This window comes from Equus przewalskii, chromosome 24 (genome assembly GCF_037783145.1).
Source record: "Equus przewalskii isolate Varuska chromosome 24, EquPr2, whole genome shotgun sequence".
NCBI lineage: Eukaryota > Metazoa > Chordata > Mammalia > Perissodactyla > Equidae > Equus > Equus przewalskii.
In genome coordinates this window covers 1,417,707-1,443,561 of record NC_091854.1, presented here as the reverse complement: position 1 = coordinate 1,443,561, position 25,855 = coordinate 1,417,707, and the positions used below count along the sequence as shown (strand labels likewise).

At 39.0% G+C, this 25,855-nt stretch overlaps 1 protein-coding gene and 1 long non-coding RNA gene across 4 annotated transcripts in view; one reads left to right on the top strand and one right to left on the bottom strand.

Annotated features, from left to right (window-relative positions):
* The window catches only part of LOC103540730 (uncharacterized), a 147,381-nt gene extending 130,903 nt beyond the window's left edge, over positions 1–16,478 (bottom strand). For 2 of the 3 annotated variants that reach the window (XR_011532459.1, XR_011532460.1), the window contains exons 1-2: positions 16,337–16,469; positions 375–548 (exon numbers count right to left, since the gene is read on the bottom strand). This is a non-coding gene — a long non-coding RNA (uncharacterized lncRNA). Of the gene's footprint in view, positions 1–374; positions 549–16,336 lie in introns of all 3 variants that reach the window. The other variant, XR_011532458.1, reaches the window with a different exon arrangement.
* The window catches only part of PALMD (palmdelphin), a 46,244-nt gene extending 23,611 nt beyond the window's left edge, over positions 1–22,633 (top strand). Inside the window, exons 4-8 of the mRNA XM_008507485.2 lie at positions 14,872–14,986; positions 15,122–15,155; positions 15,277–15,390; positions 17,047–18,144; positions 22,391–22,633. Of these exons, the coding sequence (XP_008505707.2) occupies positions 14,872–14,986; positions 15,122–15,155; positions 15,277–15,390; positions 17,047–18,144; positions 22,391–22,434 (1,405 nt within the window). The 3' untranslated portion in view covers positions 22,435–22,633. The remainder of the gene's footprint in view (positions 1–14,871; positions 14,987–15,121; positions 15,156–15,276; positions 15,391–17,046; positions 18,145–22,390) is intronic.
* Positions 22,634–25,855: the final 3,222 nt, after the last annotated feature.

Below are 25,855 nucleotides of genomic sequence, written 5' to 3'. Positions count from 1 at the left end.
ATCACGTTGCCAAAGCAGCTTTACCTGATAACTGAACATTTTCTTCAGATATTTCTGAAGCTGCTAAATAATCAGGTGCATGTTTTTAAATTCAGTCTTTCTCCTAAACAACTATCCACAGTGCTTAAGAAGCTCTTCTTACCAGCTAAATACAGTACATTTTCCTGTTAGCTATGAATGGCCACTGAGCCAACTGGTGAAGTTGAACTAGGCAGAGCCATCCTCCTCTAAGCAGGGAAAGTATCCCAAATCCCGAATGTGATTCATCACTTGACTTAGGCGCCTGCTCAAGGGTGACATTTGCCATCTGCCAGGCCTCTCAGCTAGAGGATAAGATTTTAATAGGAGCATCAAAATAGAAACGTTGCTATTACCTTGGAGTCTGTAGCAGGGCCAGGCTTTGCCCATGAAGTTTTCATTCCTGTTACTTCCACGGTTTTTGTGAGATGCACTGAAAGGGCACGGCCTTTGGTCTTCAGATCCTTGTTCTGCTGACCGTAGTGCATAAGGCTGGCCATATTCTTTCATCTCTTCGGGCCTCAGTTTCCCTGTGTGTAACAGTGAGACAATCATAGCCACTTTGCAGGACTACTGTGAGTGAAGCAGCTCTCAGAGTGCCTGGCACGTGGTAGGTGTTCAAAAAAATATAAGATACCATTCCTTACTAGAAGTCACAAATAATTAAAAGAAGGACACTGCCTGGAGCTTTATCTGGGAATTTTTATCTTCTGGCCAAGATCTCTCATTTCTTTATGCCAGCACAAAGAATCTTTTCTTGGAATAAACTGAGATGACCATCCAACTGGGATTCTTTCCATTTGGAAATAATTGTTGCGTTTTCTTTATGGCTTCAGGACTAAAATGCTGATAATAGGGGTTAATTTCCACAGAGCTTTTGTTATGGACCAGGCGCTGTGCTAAGCACTTCATATATATTATTTCACTAAATTCTCACAACCACCTTATGAGGTTGATAACATTTAACAGGTGAAAAAACTGACATTTATAGAGGCTAACTTGCCCCAAGTCATACAGCTAAAAACTTTAGAGCCAGGATTTAAAATCTAATTAAAAGTCCTAATCGTAAAAGTGAAATTGTGCCTCGGATCCTGCAGAAAAATTTTACAAAAATTATATCTTGTAACTGCTACTCTTTTACAGCATTTTTTACTTCCAATCCGTGCTGTGATTTCACTCTGATGTGCATCATTTTATGTAGACATTCATGTGGCCCTTTGCCATATTAAGAACACTCAGAGGTTCCCTGACTCACACATAACCTTTAAGTAAAGTATGTCTATTTATTCATCTTCTCATCTTTTGTTTTTCAAAGAGAGGCCACATTTCAGAAAATAAGTGGATTTCCATGGTTTTTGTCTCTGAGTCACATTCTTAGCTTTGGAACAGTATTAGTGAATATTTTGCCTGGTGCCCTGATTAATACCTCACGAGGAAATGTTCCCAGGAGGAAAACTATATTGAACATCTCTTTCTGAATCACTGTGCTTAAATAGAGTTTCAATTTGCCTCTCAAATGAGCCCTGCTCTTACTGTGACCACTGAACCGTTCGCTTCCTGACTGTAGGCACAGGTGCAAATTCAGCACCAACTTCTCAGTCCAAACATCCATGTGCACAAATTGATAGGGTGGCTTAGAAATCCTATCCTGTCACTCCTGTTTCTTTCCTCCATCCAATAGCCTACGCCCAAAACGACACCTCAAGCACCCCAAGAAGTGTCCAAAGGAGTTAAGACATTCGCATCCTAGGTTCCTCTTTCGTATCCAGCTGCCCTGCCATGCTCCATGACTCCCTCTGCCAAGTTGCCTTGCATCAAGCTCCCCTCCAGACACTCGCTGCTTCTTGAACTGTGTCCAAAGACCTCTGACTTTAATTGGAGCACACAGGGCGCCTGACAGCAATGTCATAAGCATAAGATGCAAAAGGTCAACTGTCAAGGCGAATGATGCAAATACACTGCATTCCCTTTGAGAGGGATTATCTACTTATGATTAAATGTTCTTTAATAAGGATTTTTTTACTATTCTGAAGTACCCTCTGACCCTCTGCCTGCCTTTAATGCACTTTCACTTGTCTCCAGATAGTTAGAAACTGCCTTCCACATATGATACCAATGGGAAGGTGCATGTGAAGCCTTGGGATTTGTAGGTTGTTGTATGTCATGAGAAAAGCTGAAGAACGGGCCATTACAGCAACTATTAGCCATCCTACCTAACTTATGGGAAATTATTCCACAAATGGTAATGGGCTACTAGAAAATGCATTCGGCTCAACATCATATAAAGCAATAATCTACTCGGTGAACTCAAAAGGTAGCAGGCAAGATTGAGTTTCAAAAAAGAACCCAAGCATTGATGTATAAATACAAAGGTTAAATGATTTTGTTGCTAGTTATGGTTTATCAAAGTTAAGCTCGTTATGGTTTCTATCCAAGTTTAACCCCTACCTAATGCTTTTATCTACCTACACAGGCCAACTGTACCTTAATGAAACTAATGCCTCATCAAACACAACAAGGCATGCTGCATGAAAAATATCACATTCTACATGTTTCTGCCTTCCTGCTCCACCCAAGCAGCCATATCTAACATCACATTGCAGGGAGGCTGACAAGCTGCTCTTTTGGGACAACATAAGAGAGAAGAGAAAAGAAAAAAGGAGGGGAAAAAAACACCATTTGTTTCTTCTTCTTAAATTTGCTGTTGCCTAGAAACACTCAAGAAATTATTCTGAGGCAATTATATGAGTCAAAATCATTCCAAGCATGTTTTTCACTCTCCATATTTGACTAATTGCTTTACCAGATTTGCAGTAGTTCATCTGTTGTTGTTTTTAATTTCCCAGATATTCTGATTATTTTTAATTCAGGAGCTTTTTTTAATTTAACAAAAGGAGTGAAGTAAACCAAATTTCCAGCAAAAAAAAAAGGAAGAAATCTATCCCCTCCAAAACACACAAACACACACACACACACACACAAGCACCTAATACAATGCCTAGCACATGGTAGGGATACTTGTGAATACATAGCTTAATAAGTGAATGAATGAATGAAAAAAAAGGATGATGAATGGATAGATGTATGGACTTGAAAATATCTATTAAAGGGACCAGCTGAAGAAGACTAGACAATGACTTGAACATTAATACACTAAAAAGGAAAGCCTTGAAATTCTTTAAAAAGTAGAAAAGAATAAACACCCAACTGTCTTGAGTCAAGGGTAAAGTTCTGTAGCGGTGATGCCCCTGGTTTGGGGGGCAGTTGCTGATGGCATGTTTTAACATCTCACCGTCACTTTTACTGTCACACCTTTCCCCCTCTTTTGTATGCTTTTATTCTCTTATCCCCACCTCCCAGCATTCTCTCTTCCTCATACCTGCCAATCTCATCTATATGTTAGTAGAAATAAGGATTAAATGGTAACCCAGAATAAACACTCCCCCACATTGTGGTAGACTAAAAGGTGGATTAGATTAACCTCTAAAAGTGAGCCACTTGTTCCACTTCAATTCAATAATAACAGCCCCCCTTTATGGAGCACCTATTATGTACTAAGCGTTATTCTGAGAATGACAATTCTCTGAGGGAAGTCTAATTAGCACATTGTTTTACACGTAAGGACACTAAAGCACAGAAAACTATAAATCTAGTAACAGCCAAGATGTGGTCACACATAGATCTTTCTGACTCCAGATCCTTCCCACCATGCCTCACCCTGCTTATTTTGATTCATTTCAGTGAACATTTATTCAGAACCTGCCACATGGAAGTCTTTGGTCTTGTAGAGGAAATAACAAGAATCATAAGTTCCTCAAAGCAAATTTTTATATGTGTTTACCTCTCTTTACGTATTTTAACTTTTCAAAGTGTTTTTACATTAAATATTCATTCAAAACAATATTCAGTAACTTGAAACACAAATTTAAGACCATTATCAAGGATGTCATAGATCTTTGGCTGGATTGACAGGAGTAAAGAAGGAACAAAGCATCAACTGAACAATCCAGAAAGTGGGAAGGGAGTTAGTTTCAGTGATCCATGCTCCAGGTCGTGGTCACAAAGAAAGAATGTTCAAGGGCAGAGACTCACTATATTAGAGAAAGTGCCGGTTCAGCCATAGGGTCTAGGTTTCCGCATTCCCAGGAGAGTGCCCAGTGAGTAAATCTACCAGCCCAGAAAACTTCCACACCACCCCTTGCAATGCATCTGCCATAAGGCAAATGTCACTTAGTCCATTTAGACCACCCAAGGCTAACTGGTCCTTGTTGGTTATTCTGTGTTATATTAAGATTGGAATTTATATTTATTGGTCTTCAAATAATAGAGTCCTGTTCTTGGCATCAAACATGAGCAATTAACACTAGAAGCAAGCAAAAATGAAGTGGATAGAAAGTAGAAAATACAGTGCCTGCTCTACAATACTGTTAGAGATAAATGTTAAGGGTTACAAGGCACAAAGCCGGTAATTATTTCTCAGGGGAGAGATTCAATGGCTATATACATCTTTGAATATATTTTGCCATTTCATTATATGGTTATAAGTAGTTTATTCACTAAAAATATTTTTCCCCTACAATTTTCTTTTTTAAGAAAGAAATTTCCTCAAATCATGGATAAACACATCTGCAGTTAACTTGCCCTGTCCTGGCTACAACAGTATTTGAAGGTCACTTGGGAAACTCATGTCACCTATGCAGAGGTCAATTTGAATTATTATTACATTTATTTAGCTCTTATTAAATGTTTGGCATTCACTAAAAGATACTCTACAGGCCCTAATTAAAAACCACACACCCAACTTTGGTCCTGCCAAAGCGTTTGAGAAGCCGTAACTAACCAATTGGCCATACCACACCAACCTCCAGCGTGCGTTTATTTGCATTTGTTTGAAATTACATTTGTAAGTTGCACATGAAAGTGGCTGATTCTCTGAAAACCAGTTTGGTTTCTTATTTTTCATGGCAAACGAAACCCTTAATTTGCAAAATATTATTCTGATTAAGAAGGTTTGCTTTTCTACTGAATCATTCTTTTCTGACATTATCTGCCTTCACGGCAGTTTCAAATTATGATAGTATATCCGCCCATAAGGTAATTATTAATACTTACAGAGTTAGATTAGGAGATGGGATTCACCCATGCAAATACTGCTCACATGTAACTATAAATTATTCAGCTTTCCTAAACATCTGCTCTGTTCCCAATTATCAGAGCAGACTGACACTTGTTTTAATGTCACTGTTGGGCTAGCTCTCTGCTTCTAGTTATCTTGAAGCTGCTGTGTGGTTTTGCTTGTCCTGTTCTTAAAATGCTCAGAATTAGAGGCAATAGATCTGGCTGGGGCAAATTTAGTGTTTGCTGTATGCCAAATTCTCCCAATTCTCTGGCATGCTTACCCACAGCATGTGACTGTTTGCACTGCTGGGTTAGATCTTCCTTATTGTACACGTGCCCTTTGGCAAGGGCTGATTACAAGGCAATTCTTGTCCTAAATGTGTGCATAGAAGTATTCTTTGTCTTTTTTTAAACACTTTTATTTCAGTTTGGTGAATAAAACGTGCCTGACAAGTAGTAACGGCTTAATAAAAGTTTGTTAAGTGTTCGATGAAATTTATCAGATCCCAACTGGAAAAAACAAAGCAAATGAATCAGCCCACCTCCTACTAGACTGTTACATGTGTCAGAAGCATGAACCGTTTTTTATTGAGAAGATACAGCTTGACATTACCATTGGCCAAATTATCTATAGAGATAAAATATCTTTTACCTCTGACCCATTAGTAATAACTTATCTGCCTATAACATATGACCAACACACTTCAGTCAATATTTCCTGGTTAAAGTCATCAACTATGTGTACTTAATGGTATCCATTGTGATTCCAGAGTTATTCATTTAGATGAGTTACGATTTAAAAATAAATTTAAAAGAACTTTCTTTTTGCATTGCAACCTTAACCATTCAATACTAACTAGGTAATGTTAATACAAACCATGTCAGATTTGATAGACTATTAGAAACATGTCAATTCTTTAACCTCTAGGAGCAAAGACTTTTATTTTTCTATTTTTACTAGCTAACTACTTGAAATGCAACATTCTAATGAGTGATTCTGCAAATCAATGGAAAAAATTCTGAAAAATCTCTTAAAGCATTAAGGTTCATCCCCATAAGTTTATGCAATAGTTAGCATACTGGTTTTGGTGCTTTAAAAGACTCCATAGTAGCAGTGGCTTAAACAAGATTAGAAAGGTTCATGCTTCTGACACATGTAACAGTCTTAGCTGGGAGACATGCAAGGGGAAGCGAGCAGCAAGATTACATGAGATGATGGAGAGACCCTGTTTCTTTCCTTCTTGTTGCTTTGCTACGCCCTAAGTGATGCCCTTGGTTCAAAGACAACTCACCACCACCTCATCTGCATTCCAGCGTAGGAAGAGGAAGATAAATGGAGGACCAACAGCTCTATTTTAAGGATATGACCTGAAAATTCCCTGTCACTTCTGCTAATATCCTATTGGCCAGAATTTAGACACATGGCACCATTTAAATGCAAAGGAGGCTGGGAAACGTAAAAGGTAGACAGAAAGACACATAAAACTCAGGGAGTTCTATCCCTAAAAAGAACAGTAGAAATGGATTGGCAGGAGGGGTAAATAGCATGTTTTCAAAACAGACTATCATATTCTTTCATTTATTAAATAGATACCACATTAAATAGACACCATCCCCACAAATACTATGAAAATTCTACTCATGCTGGAGCGCTGTTTTGGTTTTCTGTCAGAACAGTATGTTCAAGGACTGGTGTGTCCCTGAAGCTATATTAGCACCGTGCTTCCTCTAAAACCATTGATATTAGAGTTGAAGGTCAAATCCCCAAATAGACCGGGTAGATTTTCTCTTTCACTGGAATTGTCATAAAGGCCCTGCTCTCTCCTCTCCCTAGCAGACTAGGAAGTGAAAGCAATAACTCGTAGTAATTGAGAAACTCCTCCAAGTCACGCCCTGTACTAGAGGCTTACAAACATTATCTCATTTGCCTCCTCAAGACAACACTTTGTGAATACTATTATTATTCCCCTAGTGAGGAAACTGAAGCTTGGAGGGGTTCAATAATTAAGACAAGTGTGTTAGCTTTGATATGAGCCCATTTCCTGTTTCCATGGATGGAGCTGGGAAAAAAAAGAGGATAAAAGGTGAACTCTCACACAAAAACTCACAAAATATAGGGAAACCATCAGCCACCTCCTCTTCTCCCAAGATTCAGTGGGGAAGAAAGGAATAAGAATCTCTGGCCCAAGGAAAAATCAAGGGTTACCACTGCTTACCACTCCAGGCCAAATTCAGCACCTGCTGGAAGCAAACCATTCTGAGAGCCTGTGAGACCAGAAGAAACTGGATCCCTGTTTATCTAGCTTGGGGTGGGGTTGTTGAGGTGGTTCTAGCATTTCCATCAACTGGCGTCAGAGTTTCAATTGGCCGTCCGTAGCTGCAAATTCCTCATCCCTGGATTCAACCAACTGCAGACTGAAAGGCCTACAATGGTTGTGTCTGTACTGAACATGTTGGTTGTCAGTGCTGTGGAGTGGGTTCCAACTCCTAGTGACCTTGTGTACAGCAGAGCTGAGCCCTGCCAGGTCTTTTTGCACATCCTCTCACCTTCAAGCGCTACATCAGACAACACTCTGCTCCTGTTCACAGAGTTTTCATGGCCAATTTTTTTGGACGTAGGTGGTCAGGTTGTTCTTCCTAGTCTGTCTTAGTCTGGAGGCTTCGCTGAAACCTGTCCACCATGGTGACTCTGTTTCATGGGTGACTCATGGGTACCATATCTTTCAGCATCACAGCAACATGCAGCAGCCACAGTATGGCAACTGACAGACAGTGGTGTGGTTCCCTGAGCAGGAAACAATCCCAGGTGGAGGCACTGAGAGTGTTGAATGTTAACCACTAGACCACCAGGGTTGGCTGGATTGATCACATATAGACTTTTTTTTCCTTCTCATTATTCCCTAGTTTAACAGCTATTTACGTAGCATTTGCATGGTGTTAGGTATTAAATTATATAAGTAATCTAGATTAGATTATAAGTAATCTAGAGATGATTTAAAGTATGCAGGAAGATGTGCATAGGTTATATATAAAAACTATGCCAATATATAAGGAACGAGCATTTGTGAATATTGATATCCTCGGAGGTAGGGATGGGATGTCCCAGAACCAATCCCCCAGGGATACCAAGGGATGACTTTATATCAGTAGTGGCACAGCCTGGGTCTAAGACCTGCTGACTCAGACCCTCCCAAAGAAATGGCCATTGGGTCCTCTCTTTGGGCATAGTATCTGGCTTTTAATAAGGAAGTTTGGACTACCAACGCACAGTAATTCATCAGTCCTTTCAAAGCATATAGCCAAAGCCAGCCAAAAACTTAATTTCAAACATCGCATTGGTGGTTACAATCAAACTGCAGTATAATCAAATTGCATTAACCAGCTTTATATTTAAGACCTAAAGCTTCCATTACTTTGAACAACAGTCTTGTGTCCTAGCAAATAAAGTCTCGCTAGCTTAGGAAACCCCAGACTCTTTGAAGGAGACTGTTCTAAACTCCCACCAAAAACCAAACTCAAGCAGCCAAAGAAAAAGCTAGTAAAGCCTAGACTTTAATCCTGGTCAGACTAACTGGTCCACTAATCAGAGAAAGTCCCAGTTCAACAAAATCACCCTCATGGAGATTAGGACAGAAATATTACCTTTACATGTAATGAGTCGGCACTTTACCATGTTGGTGGACCCCAGCTAGCATTTTAATTTCACTTTCTTTGTTATCATTGAAAGTAAGAATTCCTTTTATACTGCTGAGCAAAATGAATTCTGAGTCTAAGTTCATAAGAATCCATTTTCTAAAGTTTTGTTCCCACAGTGGCTAATTAGAAAGGAATTAAGAGCTCAGGCTCTGTCAGCAGAGATTTGATTTCAAATTCCATCCTGCCACAGGCTACCTGTAAGCCTCCGGGCTGGTTACCTTTCTAGGTGCCCAACTTGCTCATCTGTCAAATGGAACTAGGAACAGTGCTCATGGGGGGATATTATGAAGACTAATTAGGTCAGTGCCTGGTACAGTGTAAATAGTCAACACATGGTAAATGTTGTTATAATTGCTAACAAATGAAGTGCTGTAAGGGAGGACATAAACTTTTGAATTTTTTTTTCTCCTGAATTTTTTTTTCCAGTCTGTTTGGTCCCTAATCACAGACTCCATCAGGTTGTTAGTCCTTGTTAACTCCACCAAAAACTGAAAAAGATAAATGGACCCTTAGCAGCAGAAAAATTGCCTTCTGAAATAATTCCTTTTTGGTGCATCCAGCATTTATGTGCTGTCCTTTCTCCAAGACCAAAAATTGCATGTTGGAATTCGATTGGGGCCATTATCTTGTGATGATTAAGGAAGGTTGTTACTAGAACAGAGCATGAAATGAGAGCTACCTGCTTTCACATAGAGAGCTCTGGAAAATAACCCTCTTTTCCCCCAGCAAATAGGCAAGGAGAAGAAAGATTCCAATAATGGATAGCATTACAAATCCTTTTTCATGTACTCTGCTTATCTAAATTGGCACATGATGCCTGCCCACCATCTCTCAGAAACTGCGAGAAGTACCAACTCATCCATCAGGCCCTGCCTAACAGCCCGGGAGGCACCAAGAAGGATATTTCTCTTTCTCTGCTGCCTGTTTCTCACCAAACTGAATCAGCATTTCTAGGAGCTCAATTCCCATTCTGAAAGGTAATACCTTCTAAAGATGGGGATGGCAGCACTTATGGAAATTCTAACCCATCAGCTGAGAGATAAGCAGGTGAGGTTAGAGAGTTATCCCCCAGTGACCTCCCCAGAAGCTTTCCATGTAAAAGTATATAAAAAATTTTACATACATATAACTAAAATTTTTCATATACACACACATATATGTATATATATGCGTGTCTATATGAATGTATATATGTCTGTGTATACATATATACATATGTATTTTCCTAATACTTCACTTATACTTGTTAAATTTTTCTCTCTACCCAAAACACTTGGAAAGAGATTGGATGTGAGTCCCTAATTTAAGCTCTGCATTTTTTGAACTTTAAATCAGTGTAGCGTATCCTCTTAACTAAGAACGGTCACTGAGCAAGGAAAAAAGCATAGACACACACACATACACACATATACACAGAGAGAGAGAGAGAGACCTGAAAAACAAGCTAACTCAAATGGTCATTTTAAATAAAAATAAGGAACATCAAATTCTATTCAGCAAATAATAAGTTTGGATGCTATATTATGGCTAACTGGAAGAGAGAAATAATGAGGAAAAAGTAACAATATCAGAGAGTTGGATATGGTTTCTCAACCTCAGCACTGTTGACATTTTGGACCAGGTGAGTCTTTGTTGTGGGGGACTGTTCTGTGCACAGTGGCACGTTTGGCAGCATCCCTGGCCTCTACCCACTAGATGCCAGTAATACTCCTCAAGCTGTGACAACCAAAAATGTCTCCAGACATTGCCACATGTCCTCAGGGGGAAATCACCCTCAATTGAGACCGATTGTTCTAGATACACGAAGATAGAACCTGCCTACCAATTGCGGTTTTGGTTTCATGTACCTTCAGAACTGTCAGTCCTCAAAAGCCTGGTGCATTACCTGATGCAGAGCCCTCCTCTCCCACTGCTGGCCCGCTATAGCAGCGCCTCCCCTCTGAGTAATGACCATGTGGAGGGGCATCTGGGGAGAAGCCTGTTCATTGCTCTCAGTTACAGTTTTCTAGGTTTCCCATCACTTCCACTGGCATTCTGATCTCTTAGAAAGCTTTTTTAGAACAATAAATCTCTAACATTTATCTCTTAGTGATATTTATGTTGTCCATAAATAATATACAGAGGTATCAAATCAACATATAAAAATAGGATATTGAAGTGGGAATTTTAAGAAATGCTCTACATCAGTAGGCATCTCCCTTCAGAGGTTTGTGATTCTAAGTCATTAGCATTAAGATGCTTCCTTATTATCCTGTTGAACTGAAAGCTGGCTGTCACTACGTGATAAAGAACAGAAGGGGAGTGTTTGTCTGTTTCTACTTGGTTTTCACAAACATGTCGTGATGTGTCATTTGTCTGCAGCTTCATATTAATGCAGCTTTCACCCAGTGACTTGAAAACCTTCAAAAACATTCATTAGTAGATACTCTGATGAGGTTAGCTGGCTTTCAACCTCATATTCTTACCGTATTAGTCTAAAGATAATTCATGAGAATCATATGACATGACATTACCCGCGGGTCTCTCTACAGAGGAAAACAACTACAAATACCAGTGCATTTCATAATTCCCTGAGATGTAGTTGGCCAGCCAGACCACAAGCTCTCTTTCTGTGCCCGAGGAATAGAAAGAGGCAGAGACAGGAGGAAACTAGCATTTGCTGAGTGCTCACTAGTTCTTTTATTCCTTATTAAACCCCATGAAGTAGTTAACTTTGCCCAGACCTCTAAATGTTCAATTGCCCCAGGATTCAGTCCTTAGAACCCCTGACTTTCCAGGAAATCTTCTCACTCTTGCAGCTGTAAACGCCAACTCCTAAATTTATATCTTCAAACTCAGACTTCTCTGAACTCTCAACTTCTTTATCTAGCTGTCTTATCCATATCATTACTTGACTGTCTCAAAATAAACATGTCCCCCACCAATCTCCTTTCTTCTCTTTCCCCAATTTCTGTTTGGCCAATTGTGTTCACTTTTTCCAATTATTCGGGTCACAAACATTGGAATCACCTTTGATGTCTCTCTTTCTTGCAAGCACATATAATCTGTCAACAAATCCTGGCAGCTCTTCCCTTGAAATATTTCCAGAATCCAGTTACTTCTCATCCTTCTACTCAGCAACCACCCTGGATTAAAAGTCTTCATTTAGATTATTACAACAACTGACCTCCATGTTTGCCCCCTCCAGTCTATTCTCAACACAGCGGCCAATATAATTGTTTACATTTCGTATCATAGCGTGTTTCTCCCCTCTCAGAACTCCCAGTTGTTCCCCAAAGGCCTTACCGTGCCCGAGGCTCTGTATGATCTGGCCGCCTGCCGCCTTCTGACTTCATTTCTCACCACTTGCCTCCTTACTACCTCAGCTCTTACTTCAAACTTTGCAGTTACTCTTCCCTCTCTCTGAAGCACACTCCCCTTGAAACCCTCATGTGTCCTTCCCTCATTTCCTTCACATCTCTGCTCAAATGACGCTTTATCACGGAGACCCTTCCTGACCACACTATGTAAAATAGTGCTCCCTCCCCAGACACTCTCTCTCCCCCTTGTTCTTCTGTTTGTAGCCCTTATCCTACCTTTTACATGGAAATATTTTTCTTCATGAATAAATGTGTGTATGTATATTCACATGTTTTTTTATTATATATATATATGTACATGTATTTTTATGGTTGTATATGTAAATATGTATGTGTATATTGTATGTGTGTGTATGTGTGTATATATATTTTATATATGTAGATATATATATAAAAAATCCAGAGCTAGGTTTGCTCATGGGCCATAGTTTGCCAGCTTCTGCAAATGCGTCTGTATATATATATGTGTGTGTGTGAATGAATAAATATGCACATACACACACACACATAGACACATTTTCAGAGGCTGACAAACTACAACCCAGAACCAAATCTATCCCTAGCCTACTTTTGTACAACCATGAGCTAGGAATAGTTTTTATATTATTAAAGGATTGTAAAAGGTAAAAAAAGAAAAAACATGAATATGCAACAGAATTCGCATGTGGCCTGCAAAGTCTAAAATATTTACTATCTGGCTCTTTACATAAAAAGGTTGTCAGCCCCTGTATTCGTGTATTGTCCGTGTCCTCCCACTGGAATGTAAACTCCTTGTGGGCAGGGACTTTGTTCACTGTCATATCCCTAGCACATAGGCTAGCGCCTGGTACAAAGTAGATGCTAAAAAAATATTTTTGAATGAATAAATGAAAACATTAAGGTTTAGTGAGGTGTAGTGTTTGTCTCGGTCCCACAGGAAATTGACAGATGAACTAGGATTCAAACCCAGGTCCGCTTGGTTCCACAGCTGGATTCTGAGATCCCAGGGCTGCTTGCGGTGTTAATTTGAACTTCCTCATTTTCTACCCAATGGCTCCCCACTAGACTGTCTCTAACATGCTGTCAGGTAGAGGACCCTGTGCAACCGGGCATGGAAGGAGAAAGGACACAGGGTATTGCAGAAACTTTTAATTATACCGTAATAACACTTCACATCCAGCATCAGCTATATTCAACGTGCTTGAGGTTAAGGGAATTGGCTCTCACAAGTAGTGAGTAGCAGAATCAGAACAATCCACATCTATCACTTTTAGTATAGAACTTTCTACTCTGCCAACCAACATCTATTCCCACATCTACTGATGGGCAAATGTGCCACCACAGACATGGAGGGATTTTAACAGAATAGGAGTCGCACCTCAGTAATTCTTCTTTCTAAGAAACCGGGGGTACTACATTTTACTTGGAGTTCTGTGATACACAAGAAAATCTTCTCGGCTACAAAACCAACTATAAATGGCCAACTACAAACGGCGAGAGGCAGTGGGAAAGTCAGAACCTTGAAGCGATGAGTAGGAGAATGGTCAAGCAGACCATATCTTGGGCTTTTATTAGTGTGACAATGGCACAGGATTTTCAAGCTGCCAAATCCATGCCTATCTTAAAGAAGGAAGCCAAGAAAACTGACAGTTATCTTAGCTGACACTAATACCCACAGCTGTCATCTCCTGAACTAGTTGCTGTATCTAATCAGCCATCCTCTGAGGCAGCTGACTTTAGAGCTGAGAGTATTTGGCTGAGAAATGATGTGTGTTTCATGGCTGCCAAAGGCCAGCCTTACTAACTGCGTGAATGCCAGTGGCTGTTTGTTTTTATACAGGATAGAGGTCATGACGCCACACCCTGGAGTTAACTTGAATCTGACATGCAGCTGTACACTGGTCAAGGAACCAGCTCGGAATGTTCGCAACAGTCCAATTTCAAATGCCTATCTCTTTGTCCCTATAAGTTCTCTTATTCTTTATCAGGCCATGTGTTCCCCTTTTCGTTCCCAGAAAATTTAGTCTCTATAAACAGCTTCAGCTGAGGCCACTATACTAGATTTTGTCCATTTCTCGGCTCCTCACCCGCCTCGCAATAATATGGCACAACTCTTAGAAAACTGTGAAATTAAAACAAAATGTTATTTTCTATGTTATGATACGCAGAGCTTCTAAGTGTTAAAGAGCTATGATTATTAAATCAAGTTTAATAATTATAATGTTATGAAGTGTTGATTGGCTAGAAAAAACATAATGATAATGTTTTCTCCAAATAATGTATATGGAGACTTGGTAAGAAAAATTGGTGAACTGCATAATAACTACAAATGGACCATTCCTTTCAGTTCAATTTTAAACTTAAGTCTCTTTATAAAAGAAGTTTCTCGATTTCATTTGGAAGTAACATTAGTAAGTGCATCAAGGAATGAAGCAAGGTTCAAATACTTTACCTGAGAATTCCCTTTGTCAAAAAAAAAAAAAACTTTTAAAACTTGAATCGAAAATTGGTAAATCAAAGTCAGGTATTAGGTATCTTCTATGTACTACATGTGATGTTTAATGTGATGCTATGTTCTTCGAAGGCATCCTGATACTTACATGCAATATTCCAAGGGAAGTTTATGTATGGGGAAGATATAGTTGAGATCTCTGCATGTGTACTGTCTTCAGCAATAAAAAGTATACCTTTTTGTTGTCAGACTTGAGAAAGAGATCCAAGATCTTGAAAAGGCTGAATTGCAAATCTCAACCAATGAAGAGGCAATTTTAAAGAAACTAAAATTAATTGAGAGGACAACAGAAGATATAATAAAGGTGAGCATTAACTAATTTTAAAACTATGATGCCCTCTCAAAGTCCACAAATAGTATGTAATTCTTCAAAGTATATCCACATTTAGAATTCACTTTTCAAACTGTATTGATCATAGAGAATTCTTTTTTCTTATAGTCTGTGAAGGTGGAAAAAGAAGAAACATCAGGAGGTATGTTTTTGAGCAGTATATTCTATATCCAACTAAGATATTTTTTGATAAGCCCAGTGAAATTTTTCCCATTATTATAAATATATTCTAAATGTATTTTGAATTAATATTAATTTTGCAGAGTCAATTGAAGACATCTACGCTAATATCCCTGACCTTCCAAAATCCTACGTACCTTCCAGATTAAGGAAGGAAAGAAATGAAGGAATAGAGGATGATGAACAAAATAGAAAAGGTATGTGGGAAATCTGTCTTCAACAGTAGGTTCTCAAATTCGGATTTTACAATGTCAAATAGTAGCAACTTGCTTTGACATGCTACACTTTCAGGTCAAGCAATGGTCCATTTTACAAAGTTCCATGAGGTATGTGAGTCACTTGCATAGGTAGGGGTAACGGGGTTACGGTATTTATTCCATCTATTTTATTTCCTAGTAAACTAAATAGGGACAAGGAAGATAAAGTCCTGAAGGAGACAAGGAGCTCTCCAAAGCAAAGCTCTCCTTCTCAAAAATATCTCTCCCAACACTTCCCCACAGTAGACATTCTCTCGGGTTACTAAGATCCTTTATGAAAATGAAAAAACTCCCCTTGGGAAGTTTAGGCATTATTACCCCCATATGGGAATGATTTTCATAGAACTAATACTTCAAAGCCTCTAGAAGAAATGAAGGCTTGTATGGGAGCAGAGAGGGAAGCTTTGAATTTTACACTGGAAAGAGAAGTTACACTCTATCTCCAGGTACCAGTCATTCATTCATTCATTCATTCAACAAGTATTTACTTAACATATGCTATATTCCAAGCTCCGTTCTTGCACTAAGAATACAGTAGTGAGTGAAACAGCAATAATCTCTGCCCTCATGGAGCTGACATTCTAAGGGAGAAAATAGACAAAAAATTAGGTAAATAAAATATATCATGTTAGGGAGTAAAAACGCTGAAGAAAAGAAGAAAGTGCAGAAGGGAGATAGAAAGGGTACGTGGGGGTCTGCAGTTTAGCTGGCTAGCTAGGGAAGGCCAAGAACCATCGGGCTGTGGAGGAGGGAGGAAATATTCTCAGATGGGTTCAGAAAGGAAGGTGGGAGGACACAAGAAAGACAAGCACTGCCGTATTGTAATTTTGCCATAATCCTTTTACCTTTACTCTGCCAGTTAAAATTCCAGACATAAGGATCTTACCTGGGCCAGGAAGCAGATCTGAGCTTCCTGCAAAATCAACCAGTTGTCTCTAGTCCAATTGTTTCAGTACAGCTCATATGGCTTTACTTTTAGCCCTTCTTCCACTTGAAAGTGGGAGTGAAAATGAAAAGAAACATAGGGCAAGAGGAGAAGCATGCAATTCTAGCCTTCTCCCTCCCCCTGCATTCCCAGTTCCACATTGAAACAACCTCCCTGGTGTGAAAACTCCTCTGTAATTTCAACAGACCTCTGGCCTATGCAGCAGGGATGGAACTTAATAAAACATACTGTGCTGGGTCTTTCACTCACAGTAATGCATAGTGCGACATATTCTTCCTAACTCAAGAAAAGATCTGATTCCTCTCACTGAGTGACAGAAAAAAGTGTAAATCTGTCTTGTTGGATTTATTAATTAGAATGAGGATAGCTTTTGGTTCCCTAATGAAAATCCTTACTTTTGGAAACCATCAGCTTCTTTTCTTCAATCTTTTCAATTTTTCAGCAATTCCATACATCCTCACATAAAAACCCGTGTCATTACAGTGTGGGTCATTATGTAATTAATGCATAAGGTTAGAAACTAAAAAACAGACATCTTACATAAAAGAACATCAAAGGGTATACTTAATATAAAAATAAGCACTGTGAAACAAGCTAGTTTACAAAAGGAAAAGTTAACTAAATCAAAGATCAAATTTGTCTCTTGACAGCTTTGTATGCCATGGAAATTAAGGTTGAAAAAGACTTGAAGACTGGAGAAAGTACAGTCCTGTCTTCAATACCTCTCCCATCAGATGACTTTAAAGGTACAGGCATAAAAGTTTATGACGACGGGCAAAAGTCAGTATATGCAGTAAGCTCTAATCACAGTGCAGCATACAACGGCACCGATGGCCTAGCACCAGTTGAGGTAGAGGAACTTTTAAGACAAGCTTCAGAGAGAAACTCTAAATCTCCCACAGAGTATCACGAGCCTGTATATGCCAATCCATTTTGCAGGCCTATTACTCCACAGAGAGAGAAGGTAACCCCTGGACCAAACTTTCAAGAAAGGATAAAGATTAAAGTTAATGGACTGGGAAATGATATGAATGAATCCGCACACAATATGGACAACGGATTTTCAGAGGAGAGTGGCAACAGCTTCAATCATATCAATCCTGTTCGGCCAATACCTCATCCCCGATCAATGACTCCACAAACAGAGGAGACACCCCACACCCTACAAAAGAGGCTGATGACTCCTTGGGAAGAATCGAATGTGCTGCAGGACAAGTATGCACGCTCTCCAGAGGCAAGATTGAGTCCCCGCAAAGCACTAGTTGGGAAGTCAGAACGCGAGGGTTCTTCTCCTACTTGCCAAGAGGATGAGGAAGATGTTAGATATAATATCGTTCGTTCCCTGCCTCCTGACATGGATGGTACAGAACCTGTGACGATGATTTTCATGGGGTATCAGCAGGCAGAAGACAATGAAGAAGAAAAGAAGCGTCTGACGGGGTATGACGGGGTCATCCACGCTGAGCTGGTTGTGATTGATGATGAGGAGGAGGAGAGTGAAGGAGAAGCTGAGAAACCATCCTACCATCCCATAGCTCCCTATAGTCAGGTTTACCAGCCTGCCAAACCAACACCACTTCCTCGCAAGAGACCGGAAGTTAATCCTCATGAAAACACAAACCATAAATCTCCCCACAAAAATTCCATATCCCTGAAAGAGCAAGAAGAAAGCTTAGGCAGCCCGGTCCACCATTCTCCGCTTGATGTGCAGATAGCTGGAGATGGGACTGAGGATCCGTCTTTAACAGGTAATAAAAATGATAAGGCTTGCCGCTGCTGTTTAGTTATGTGACAATCTTCTCTGTGTGTTGTTAACAAATCCTCTTGCTTTCAGTTCTTTGGAGCACCTTATAGACTAATACATGCTAAGAATGCTGACATTATCACCATAAGTAAAGTGAATAAATCACTTCAAAAGATAAGGAAAATGGAAAAATAAAATCATGGTCTTATTTGGATATTGCATTGATTGACCTCAGTAACCTGAAATGAGGTCACAGTATAGTACTGTGTGTGAGTGTATCTGGATCACTAATATGTTGGGTCATCAATATCATAACTTTTCCTACCAGAATCTGATGCCAGCTACTTTTTTGTGCCTCTCTGTGATTTAAACTTCCTACATAAGTTAACAAATTGCCTTAATTTTGCAAGGAAAAAACAAGAAGCAAATTTTATTCTCAGTGTGATATTTTACTACTTAGCTATATCTTGTTTCTCTATACTTTTATAGTTTTATTAACTTTATTTCCTTAATTTTTATAATTTTAAAATAGAATATCAGTTTTTCTTCCATTATCTGTAACGTTTAACTTTGCATAGTCTTCTCTAACTTAGCAAATTTATTTTTTCTATTTTCTGTATATTTGCATCTCTCATTCTCTGTAAATTTTTATAGCTATCTAGCTTTTTTAGCATCAAATGGAAAATGATACTTTTTTCTACAAAAGTGATAGCTTATCAATTTTAGATTAATTGTTATCACTTGAAAATTGTACTCTACTTATCATTTATAAAGAATAAGAATCTCACAAAATCAGTTATAATAGCTGTACTTACCTTGGCTAAAGACATAAGTCAAATTATCCAGACATATAGGTACTGGATGTGTGAAAGGGACGGTAATTTTAAATTTCACTAATGGGAGAATGCTCATTAAAAAGCAATAGCTATTAAGTCCCAGCTAATCCAGCAAACAGAACCTGGTAATTCTACAGAAGTGTAGTAGTACCTGCACAATTCAGGAAAGTTTCTTCCTCTGCAACCCATAAACCCAATCTTGAGTTACCAATAGTACAATAAAATAGACCTCTTCCATTCTTTTAAGTAGTTAAATTAGGCATGCCAATTATAAATTTAATTATCTGAAGAATTTCTAACGTCTTGGTGTACGTTTATATTATCTTCCTAAATCAGAGTTGAATGGTGTGTCCCTACAATGGAAACCTGCTAAAACTAAAGGTTCCTTTCTGTTTTAAGAATGAGCTTTGTTTGTTGATCAAACTTTACCTCTTAAATTCATTTTTAAAACAGCAACACAGAAGACTTAGAAAAAAGGAGTATACTTTTCATGGTCAAGAGTAATGACATTACCCCTTATAAAGCCTCCCATTTTTGAACTTGGATGTTAGCCAGCTCCTGAACACCCTTATTCCTTCTCGCCTCCTCATGTCAACACATTTACCCCATAGAAAAAGACAGGAAGTGACTAATGTTTCCAGACAACACTAATCATGCCACTGACCTAAAATAATGAAAACAGGAAGAGCTTTTCCAGACAAAGTAACAATACAAATTCTGTACTATCAATCAAAGCATCTTATAAACAGAATATTCCAAATTCCTTGCCTTTCATCATGATATTGTTTTACATTCCTGTTTGCCAATTCAGTGCATGGATTACACAGCTACACAGCCAATAAGGTTTTTTAATGGGTTTTAAAAATAAGTCTATCATATTGACATATGCCCCAGGGAGCACCCATATACGTGGAATAGATAGCCGCCTATGCCCTTCCATTTCACAAGCACCAAGTAGATTGAGCTTCTCTCCCTACCTGCCCCCTACTCCCAAAATGCTTATTGAAACTTGAAAATCCACCGTTTCAGCCAATTCCTTTATTTATGATACAGGTCCCCTACTAAATATAAATATTTCTGGTAAGCATAATAGTTAAGAATTGTTAGTCTCTTTTCTCTTATTGTAAATGTGGCTATCAAAGGCTTATCTAAGAACAATTTTTAACTTGGAAAAAAGCATGAAGGAGGAAGAAAGATGGGATAAGGTGCATTTTGGAGATCCTAAAGGCAAAATTTTTAGTCAAAACTTTGAACAGGATAAGACCTGACAAAAAAAATTTAGGCAAAGTTATGTCCATCTGCTAATGTAACTATAACAGGGTCATGTTCTAAGATATAGATCACTGCTAGGCATTTCCATCAATGAGGAACCCCAGTAAGATTTTACAGGGACTCCACTACTGTGCCCACCAACTGGAGAGCTGGCTTTCTTTGGTAATCCTCACCAACCTGTTCTTGTACTCCTTCTAGCTCTATTCTCCCATCTTAGAGATCTCACTTTTCAGTCTTCAGGATGAAGTGGTGGGGAACTTCAGTTCTGGGGGATTCGTCTGCTATTGGTGCCAAAACTGCCAGTCTATGGCAACTATTAGGAGCCAGGGGATACAGAAAGTAAGGAGTCAAGCTCTCTTCGACCAAGTTCAACCAGCCAAAACTACATTGAGTTGAATTGCTATCAGGAGAGGAGGTAGAGATCAGAGAAGAGCAGAAAAGAGAAGTGAAAAGGAGAGTTGATGGCCCAGGTGTTTTAGCTGCTACACCTAAGGGCCTTCCCTTTGCTAACATGCTCTGGCCCCACACATCTACCTGGAACTCATACCATTTACTTGTCATAGGCCAAAGAAAGGAATATCAGACTTTAACAACCTAGAATTCTTTTTCCCCCTGAAGAAATGGGACAGTGAGTGACTGGATTACCCCACTCCTGAGGATGTCCCACTTCTGAGCACCTCCAGGATGTCCTTTAAGAGCTTCACTGAATGTTCTCAGCACACAGGGTATGCCTAATTTACTCAGTCTCAAGGTGAGGAGTGATTGTAGGGAGGAAGACTTTGCCCCTGCCTAAAGGGACCTTTAAAAAGTCCCTTCAAATAAACTTTGCCCTTGCTCTCTTTTTCAGTATGGGCAAAGTAGATGTCCATAAAATCCAAGAGTAGGAACTTCATAAAACCTTGCCTTCTACCTTCAGTTTACCCCCTGCTGTGGAAGTGCAGTTCTTTCCCCAGGTTTCACCATCCAACATCTCCCACAGTAGAGACCATCTTCCTGGATACAGGGCAAAGGAAACTCTACCAGTTGTTCTTAAATTCAGGGAGTATTCTGAGTCCTGCAAGTAGAAATGATCATTCCTCTTAAGTTTCCAAGGGAAATAATGCTCTTGGACTTCAGTTAAATGAAAATATTTCATATAGAGTGACAATCAAAGAGATCATGGTCTTATTACAGTATTGGATCCCCATTCATTCTCACATGGTGAAAAAGAGCTTCTTAGAGATACGTTCATTCATTTGTTAATAAACAACTAACATATGGCCAAGAAATGAGAGAACACGCCTTCCCTTTTTAATTTTTTTCATTAGATAAAATTGTGCAATCAGTTAAGTGGCTGGTTCTTGGGCCATATTACACATGAATGTAATCATCAGTGCCTTGAAGGCATCTCTCAGCTCCTGGGACATGACTGAGGCAGCTATACTGAGAAGTTCTAAATATTAAGGGCATGATACCAGAACATCAGAGGAGTGTTACGAATTCTAAATCTACATTTTCTGAGATGGTTTCTATATCCAGTATGTCATTAGCAGTGGAATACGCTCAAAAAAAGATAGATTTGACATTTGAAAATATACTTATAACATCTTGACAAAGGCATTTTATAATTACTCCAACTATTAATTACTGGTTTACCTTGTTTCATTTATAAATAAATTTGTTTTTATCATTCTATATCCAAGGATGGAACCCCTTGGGATAACCAAGTAGATGAGTTAAAATATAACCCAACCATGAATCAGAGTTTAAGTGTCAATACCTATTTTTTTTTCTTTAGTAGTGCATAGCTCAGAAATACGCACAAAACACAGTCATTGACCTATAGGAATTTACCTATGGCTAATAGTGAAATTGTGCACTAATCCTATATTTACTCAACTTATGCTTTGTTTGCTCTACTAATTTTTCTACTATTTATAGAAATAGGTTCCTTCTAGTTCTGAACCTGCTTCTGCCCAAAGTTAACCATAGCTTATTATTTCTACTATCTTTTTGTGCTACTAAAACAATGCTCACATTGCTGGATAAAATCATCTGAGGTATGTTTCAAACTTTCCTGCATTCTATGAAATGGTCATTTAGAGTGAAAATTAAGCCTTTTTTTAATAACTCTCTCTCTATTTTTTTTTCTTTTATTTGCAGCTTTAAGAATGAGAATGGCAAAGCTTGGGAAAAAAGTTATCTGAGAGTTGTACCATCTATGTAAACATCCCTTGGAGAAGAGACTAAGAAATGTTTGCAAATATCTCTTCTGGATATTTTGTTTCTTTTTTCTGAGAACAAAAAATTATAATTATACCCATATTAAGCCATGTGAATAAGCAGTAGTCATTATTTGTGAAAAATTCCAAAAAAGCTGGGGAGAATAAATGCTTATCTTTTCCAGATGCTTGACACAATTCATGGGGGGGGGGGGGGGGGCGGGGAACCAGCATATTTTTATTGTATTGATACCAAAGCATTTCTAATAAGAGCTTGTTAAATTTAAGAATAAAGTTATTTAAAATAGCCTGACTATATTCTATTAATAGACATTATAATCTTTCTAATACAAAGATTGAAAGATCATAGGAAGCCATTGCAGAAATATTCATCTTCAACTCTAACAAGTAAACATGCCATCCCAAATCAACAAGGCTTTAAGACATCCTCCTACTAAGGACCAATTCAATTGATTTGGTAGAAACTTCAAACCCTTTGCATACATCCAAAAGGTGCATGCAATAATTATCCTCATGTTTTAGGACTGGATTTGGATTATTTCAATAGTGTTTATGACTTTGCAGATGATAACTGGCACATTCATTGTTCTTGAAATATCATCCTTTCTTTTACTCTGTTCAATGTGAACCCCATTGTGCAATGACTGATTACGAACAAAGACTGTGGGATGGAAGACTTCCCATATACTCAAAGCACACAAATCTGGTCTAAGGTTTGACCAATTCTTCTAAACAAGTTAGAATCCTAATAGTGAAACTTAATAACAATGTGTACAGCGTGCCATTCCTAAGTATTCTTGCCAGGATGTTAAATGCTGATTTGAAGGATAATACTTCCATGCCAATTCTCTCCTACTCTACATTATTGTACTGCCCTCCACCCAACACCCTCAAAATCCAGTCCCACACATCTTTCCCTGGATCACGCCAATGCATGTTACCCAGGTCCTGTACGTCTTTCAGTGAACAGTCTGTTTCCTCTCATGGCAGAAACTGAATTTCCCTGGTGAGACTATGATGAGACTTTATCTTAGTTACTAGTGTGGAGGCAATAAGAGGTCAAAGAAGCAGATCCTGATGAGATAAAGCATTAACCTGGGAAGCATCAGCCTCACATGGGTTGTTGGCAAGGGGCAGTTGCTCTCTAGGAGGAGAGAGCTCCTCTGCTGGCCTGGAATGTCCTGGGAAGTCTGGAGGTTCAAATTTTGGACACTTTTACACAAATACCCCTATTCCAGGACCAAGGGTCCCATTCTTTCCCTTTCATGGCTCTGACTTTAGCATAAGTGACTTGTCAAACCTGCATATTCTTTTGTAGCTCTGCCATCCTGTGATTAAAGTATTGGTTTTTGTTTTTGGTTTTCATACACAAATGTTTATTAGAACACTACCTGGCACCTAGTAAATGATCAATAAATGAATGAATGAATGAATGAATGGGTCAAAAGGGAAAAGATGGAGAGTGCAAGGGGAGGCTGTGTAACACCAGCTCACCTCAGGCAGCGTGAGCCAGCATCTGGCTGGTCGATCATCCACCCCCTTGCCAGAGGGCATGGGCCAAGGCTTGTGCATAGAAATGGTCCACCACGGCCAGAAGATGCGGGAGGCTAGGGCTGGTCTTTTGCCTGGGGATGAGGCTGGAGCTGCTGCAGAAGTGGCTGCTGGGTGGGCAGAGTGGGCAGAGTGGGACCTGAGTGCAAAGCTGGAACTGGTCAGTCAGGCTGCTGAGATGAGATTGACCATCCACACACCAGTCCGCTGACTCCTATGCTCGGGGAAAAGGAAAGAAAGCCGGGAAGCGGAAACGGAAGTGAGGTTCCTTCTTGTCGCTGTTACCCTGAAGCATCCCTCCAGCACCCTCTATGGCAAAGCCTAACATTGCATCAGCTGGCAACAGAGACGTTTACAGGGTCAGTATCACAAGGCAGGGCAAAGAAGAGGGGATTTGGAGATGAAGCGTTAAACAATGAAAATAAAGATGAAGCATTAAACTAGCACAGTCCACCCATTTTTCTACTCAGCTTCCATATTTACCCTTCTATATACCTTTGAAGGTTGTAGGAACTAAAAAACAACTGTTTCCATCTAATAATATACAACTATCCTTTATACAAAGATCCCACCCTCTCCCCAAATGAGGAGACACATGCTCCCAAGAGTCATTGTATCCACAGTTAACTATATTAAACATTATTTTTAAGAACAATTTTAGATTAACAAAAAAATTGAAAAGATAATACAAAGTTTCCATATACCCCACACCCAGTTTCCTCTATTGTTAACATCTTACATTAGTGTGGTACATTTGTTATAATTAATGAACCAATAGTGATACATTATTATTAACTAAAGTCTAATAGTTTATTCAGATTTCATTAGTTTTGACCTCAAGTCCTTTTTCTCTTCCCAGATCCCATACAGAAAACCACATTACTTTTAGTCGTCGCGTCTCCTTAGGCTCCTCTTGGCTGCTGCTTTTCAGACCTTCCTTGTTTTTGATAACCTTGGCAGTTTTGAAAATTACTGGTCAAGTGCTTTGTTAGATGTCTCTCTGTTGCAAATTGCCTGATGTTTCTCTCATGATTAGACTGTGGCCATGAGTTTGGGGAGGAGGACCACAGAATTAAAGAGCCGTTTTCGTCACATCAAATCAAGAGTACATACTTTCAACGTGGTTTACTATTGAAGTGGACCTTGATCACGTGGCTAATGTAGTGTTTGTCAGGTTGCTCCACTGTAAAATTATTCTTTTTCCCCCTTTCTATCCTCTATGCTTTGGAAAGAAGTCACTATGCACAGCTCACACTTAAACAGTAGGGAGGGAGTTTAGTTCCCTCTCCTTGAGGGCTGAATATCTACATAAATTATTTCAATATTTTCTGCTCAGGAGATTTGTACATTCTCCCCCATTTGTTTATTTAATCATTAATTTAAATCAATATAGACTCATGGATGTTTACCACACACTTGAGTTATAATCCAACACAATTTCTTGCCCAATTCTTCCAGCTTTGGCCATTAAAAGCTCTTTCAGTTGGCTAATGTGCATCTTTGACACATGCCCTGAAATGTGTTGAACATGAGATGTCTTTCCATTTCATTAGATCTTCTTTAGTCTCTTTCAATACTGTTTTGTAGTTTTCAGTGTACAAGTCTTGCATTTCCTTAAATTTATTCCTATTTTATTCTCTTTGATGCTATTGTGAATGGAATTATTTTCTTAATTTCAATTTCAGATTGTTCACTGCTAGTGTTTGGAAATGCAGTTGATTTTCGTATATTGATTTTGCATCCTGCAACCTTGCTTAACTCTTTTATTACTTATGGTAGTTATTTACTGGATTCCTTAGGAATTTCTATATATAAGAATACTTCATCTGTGAAA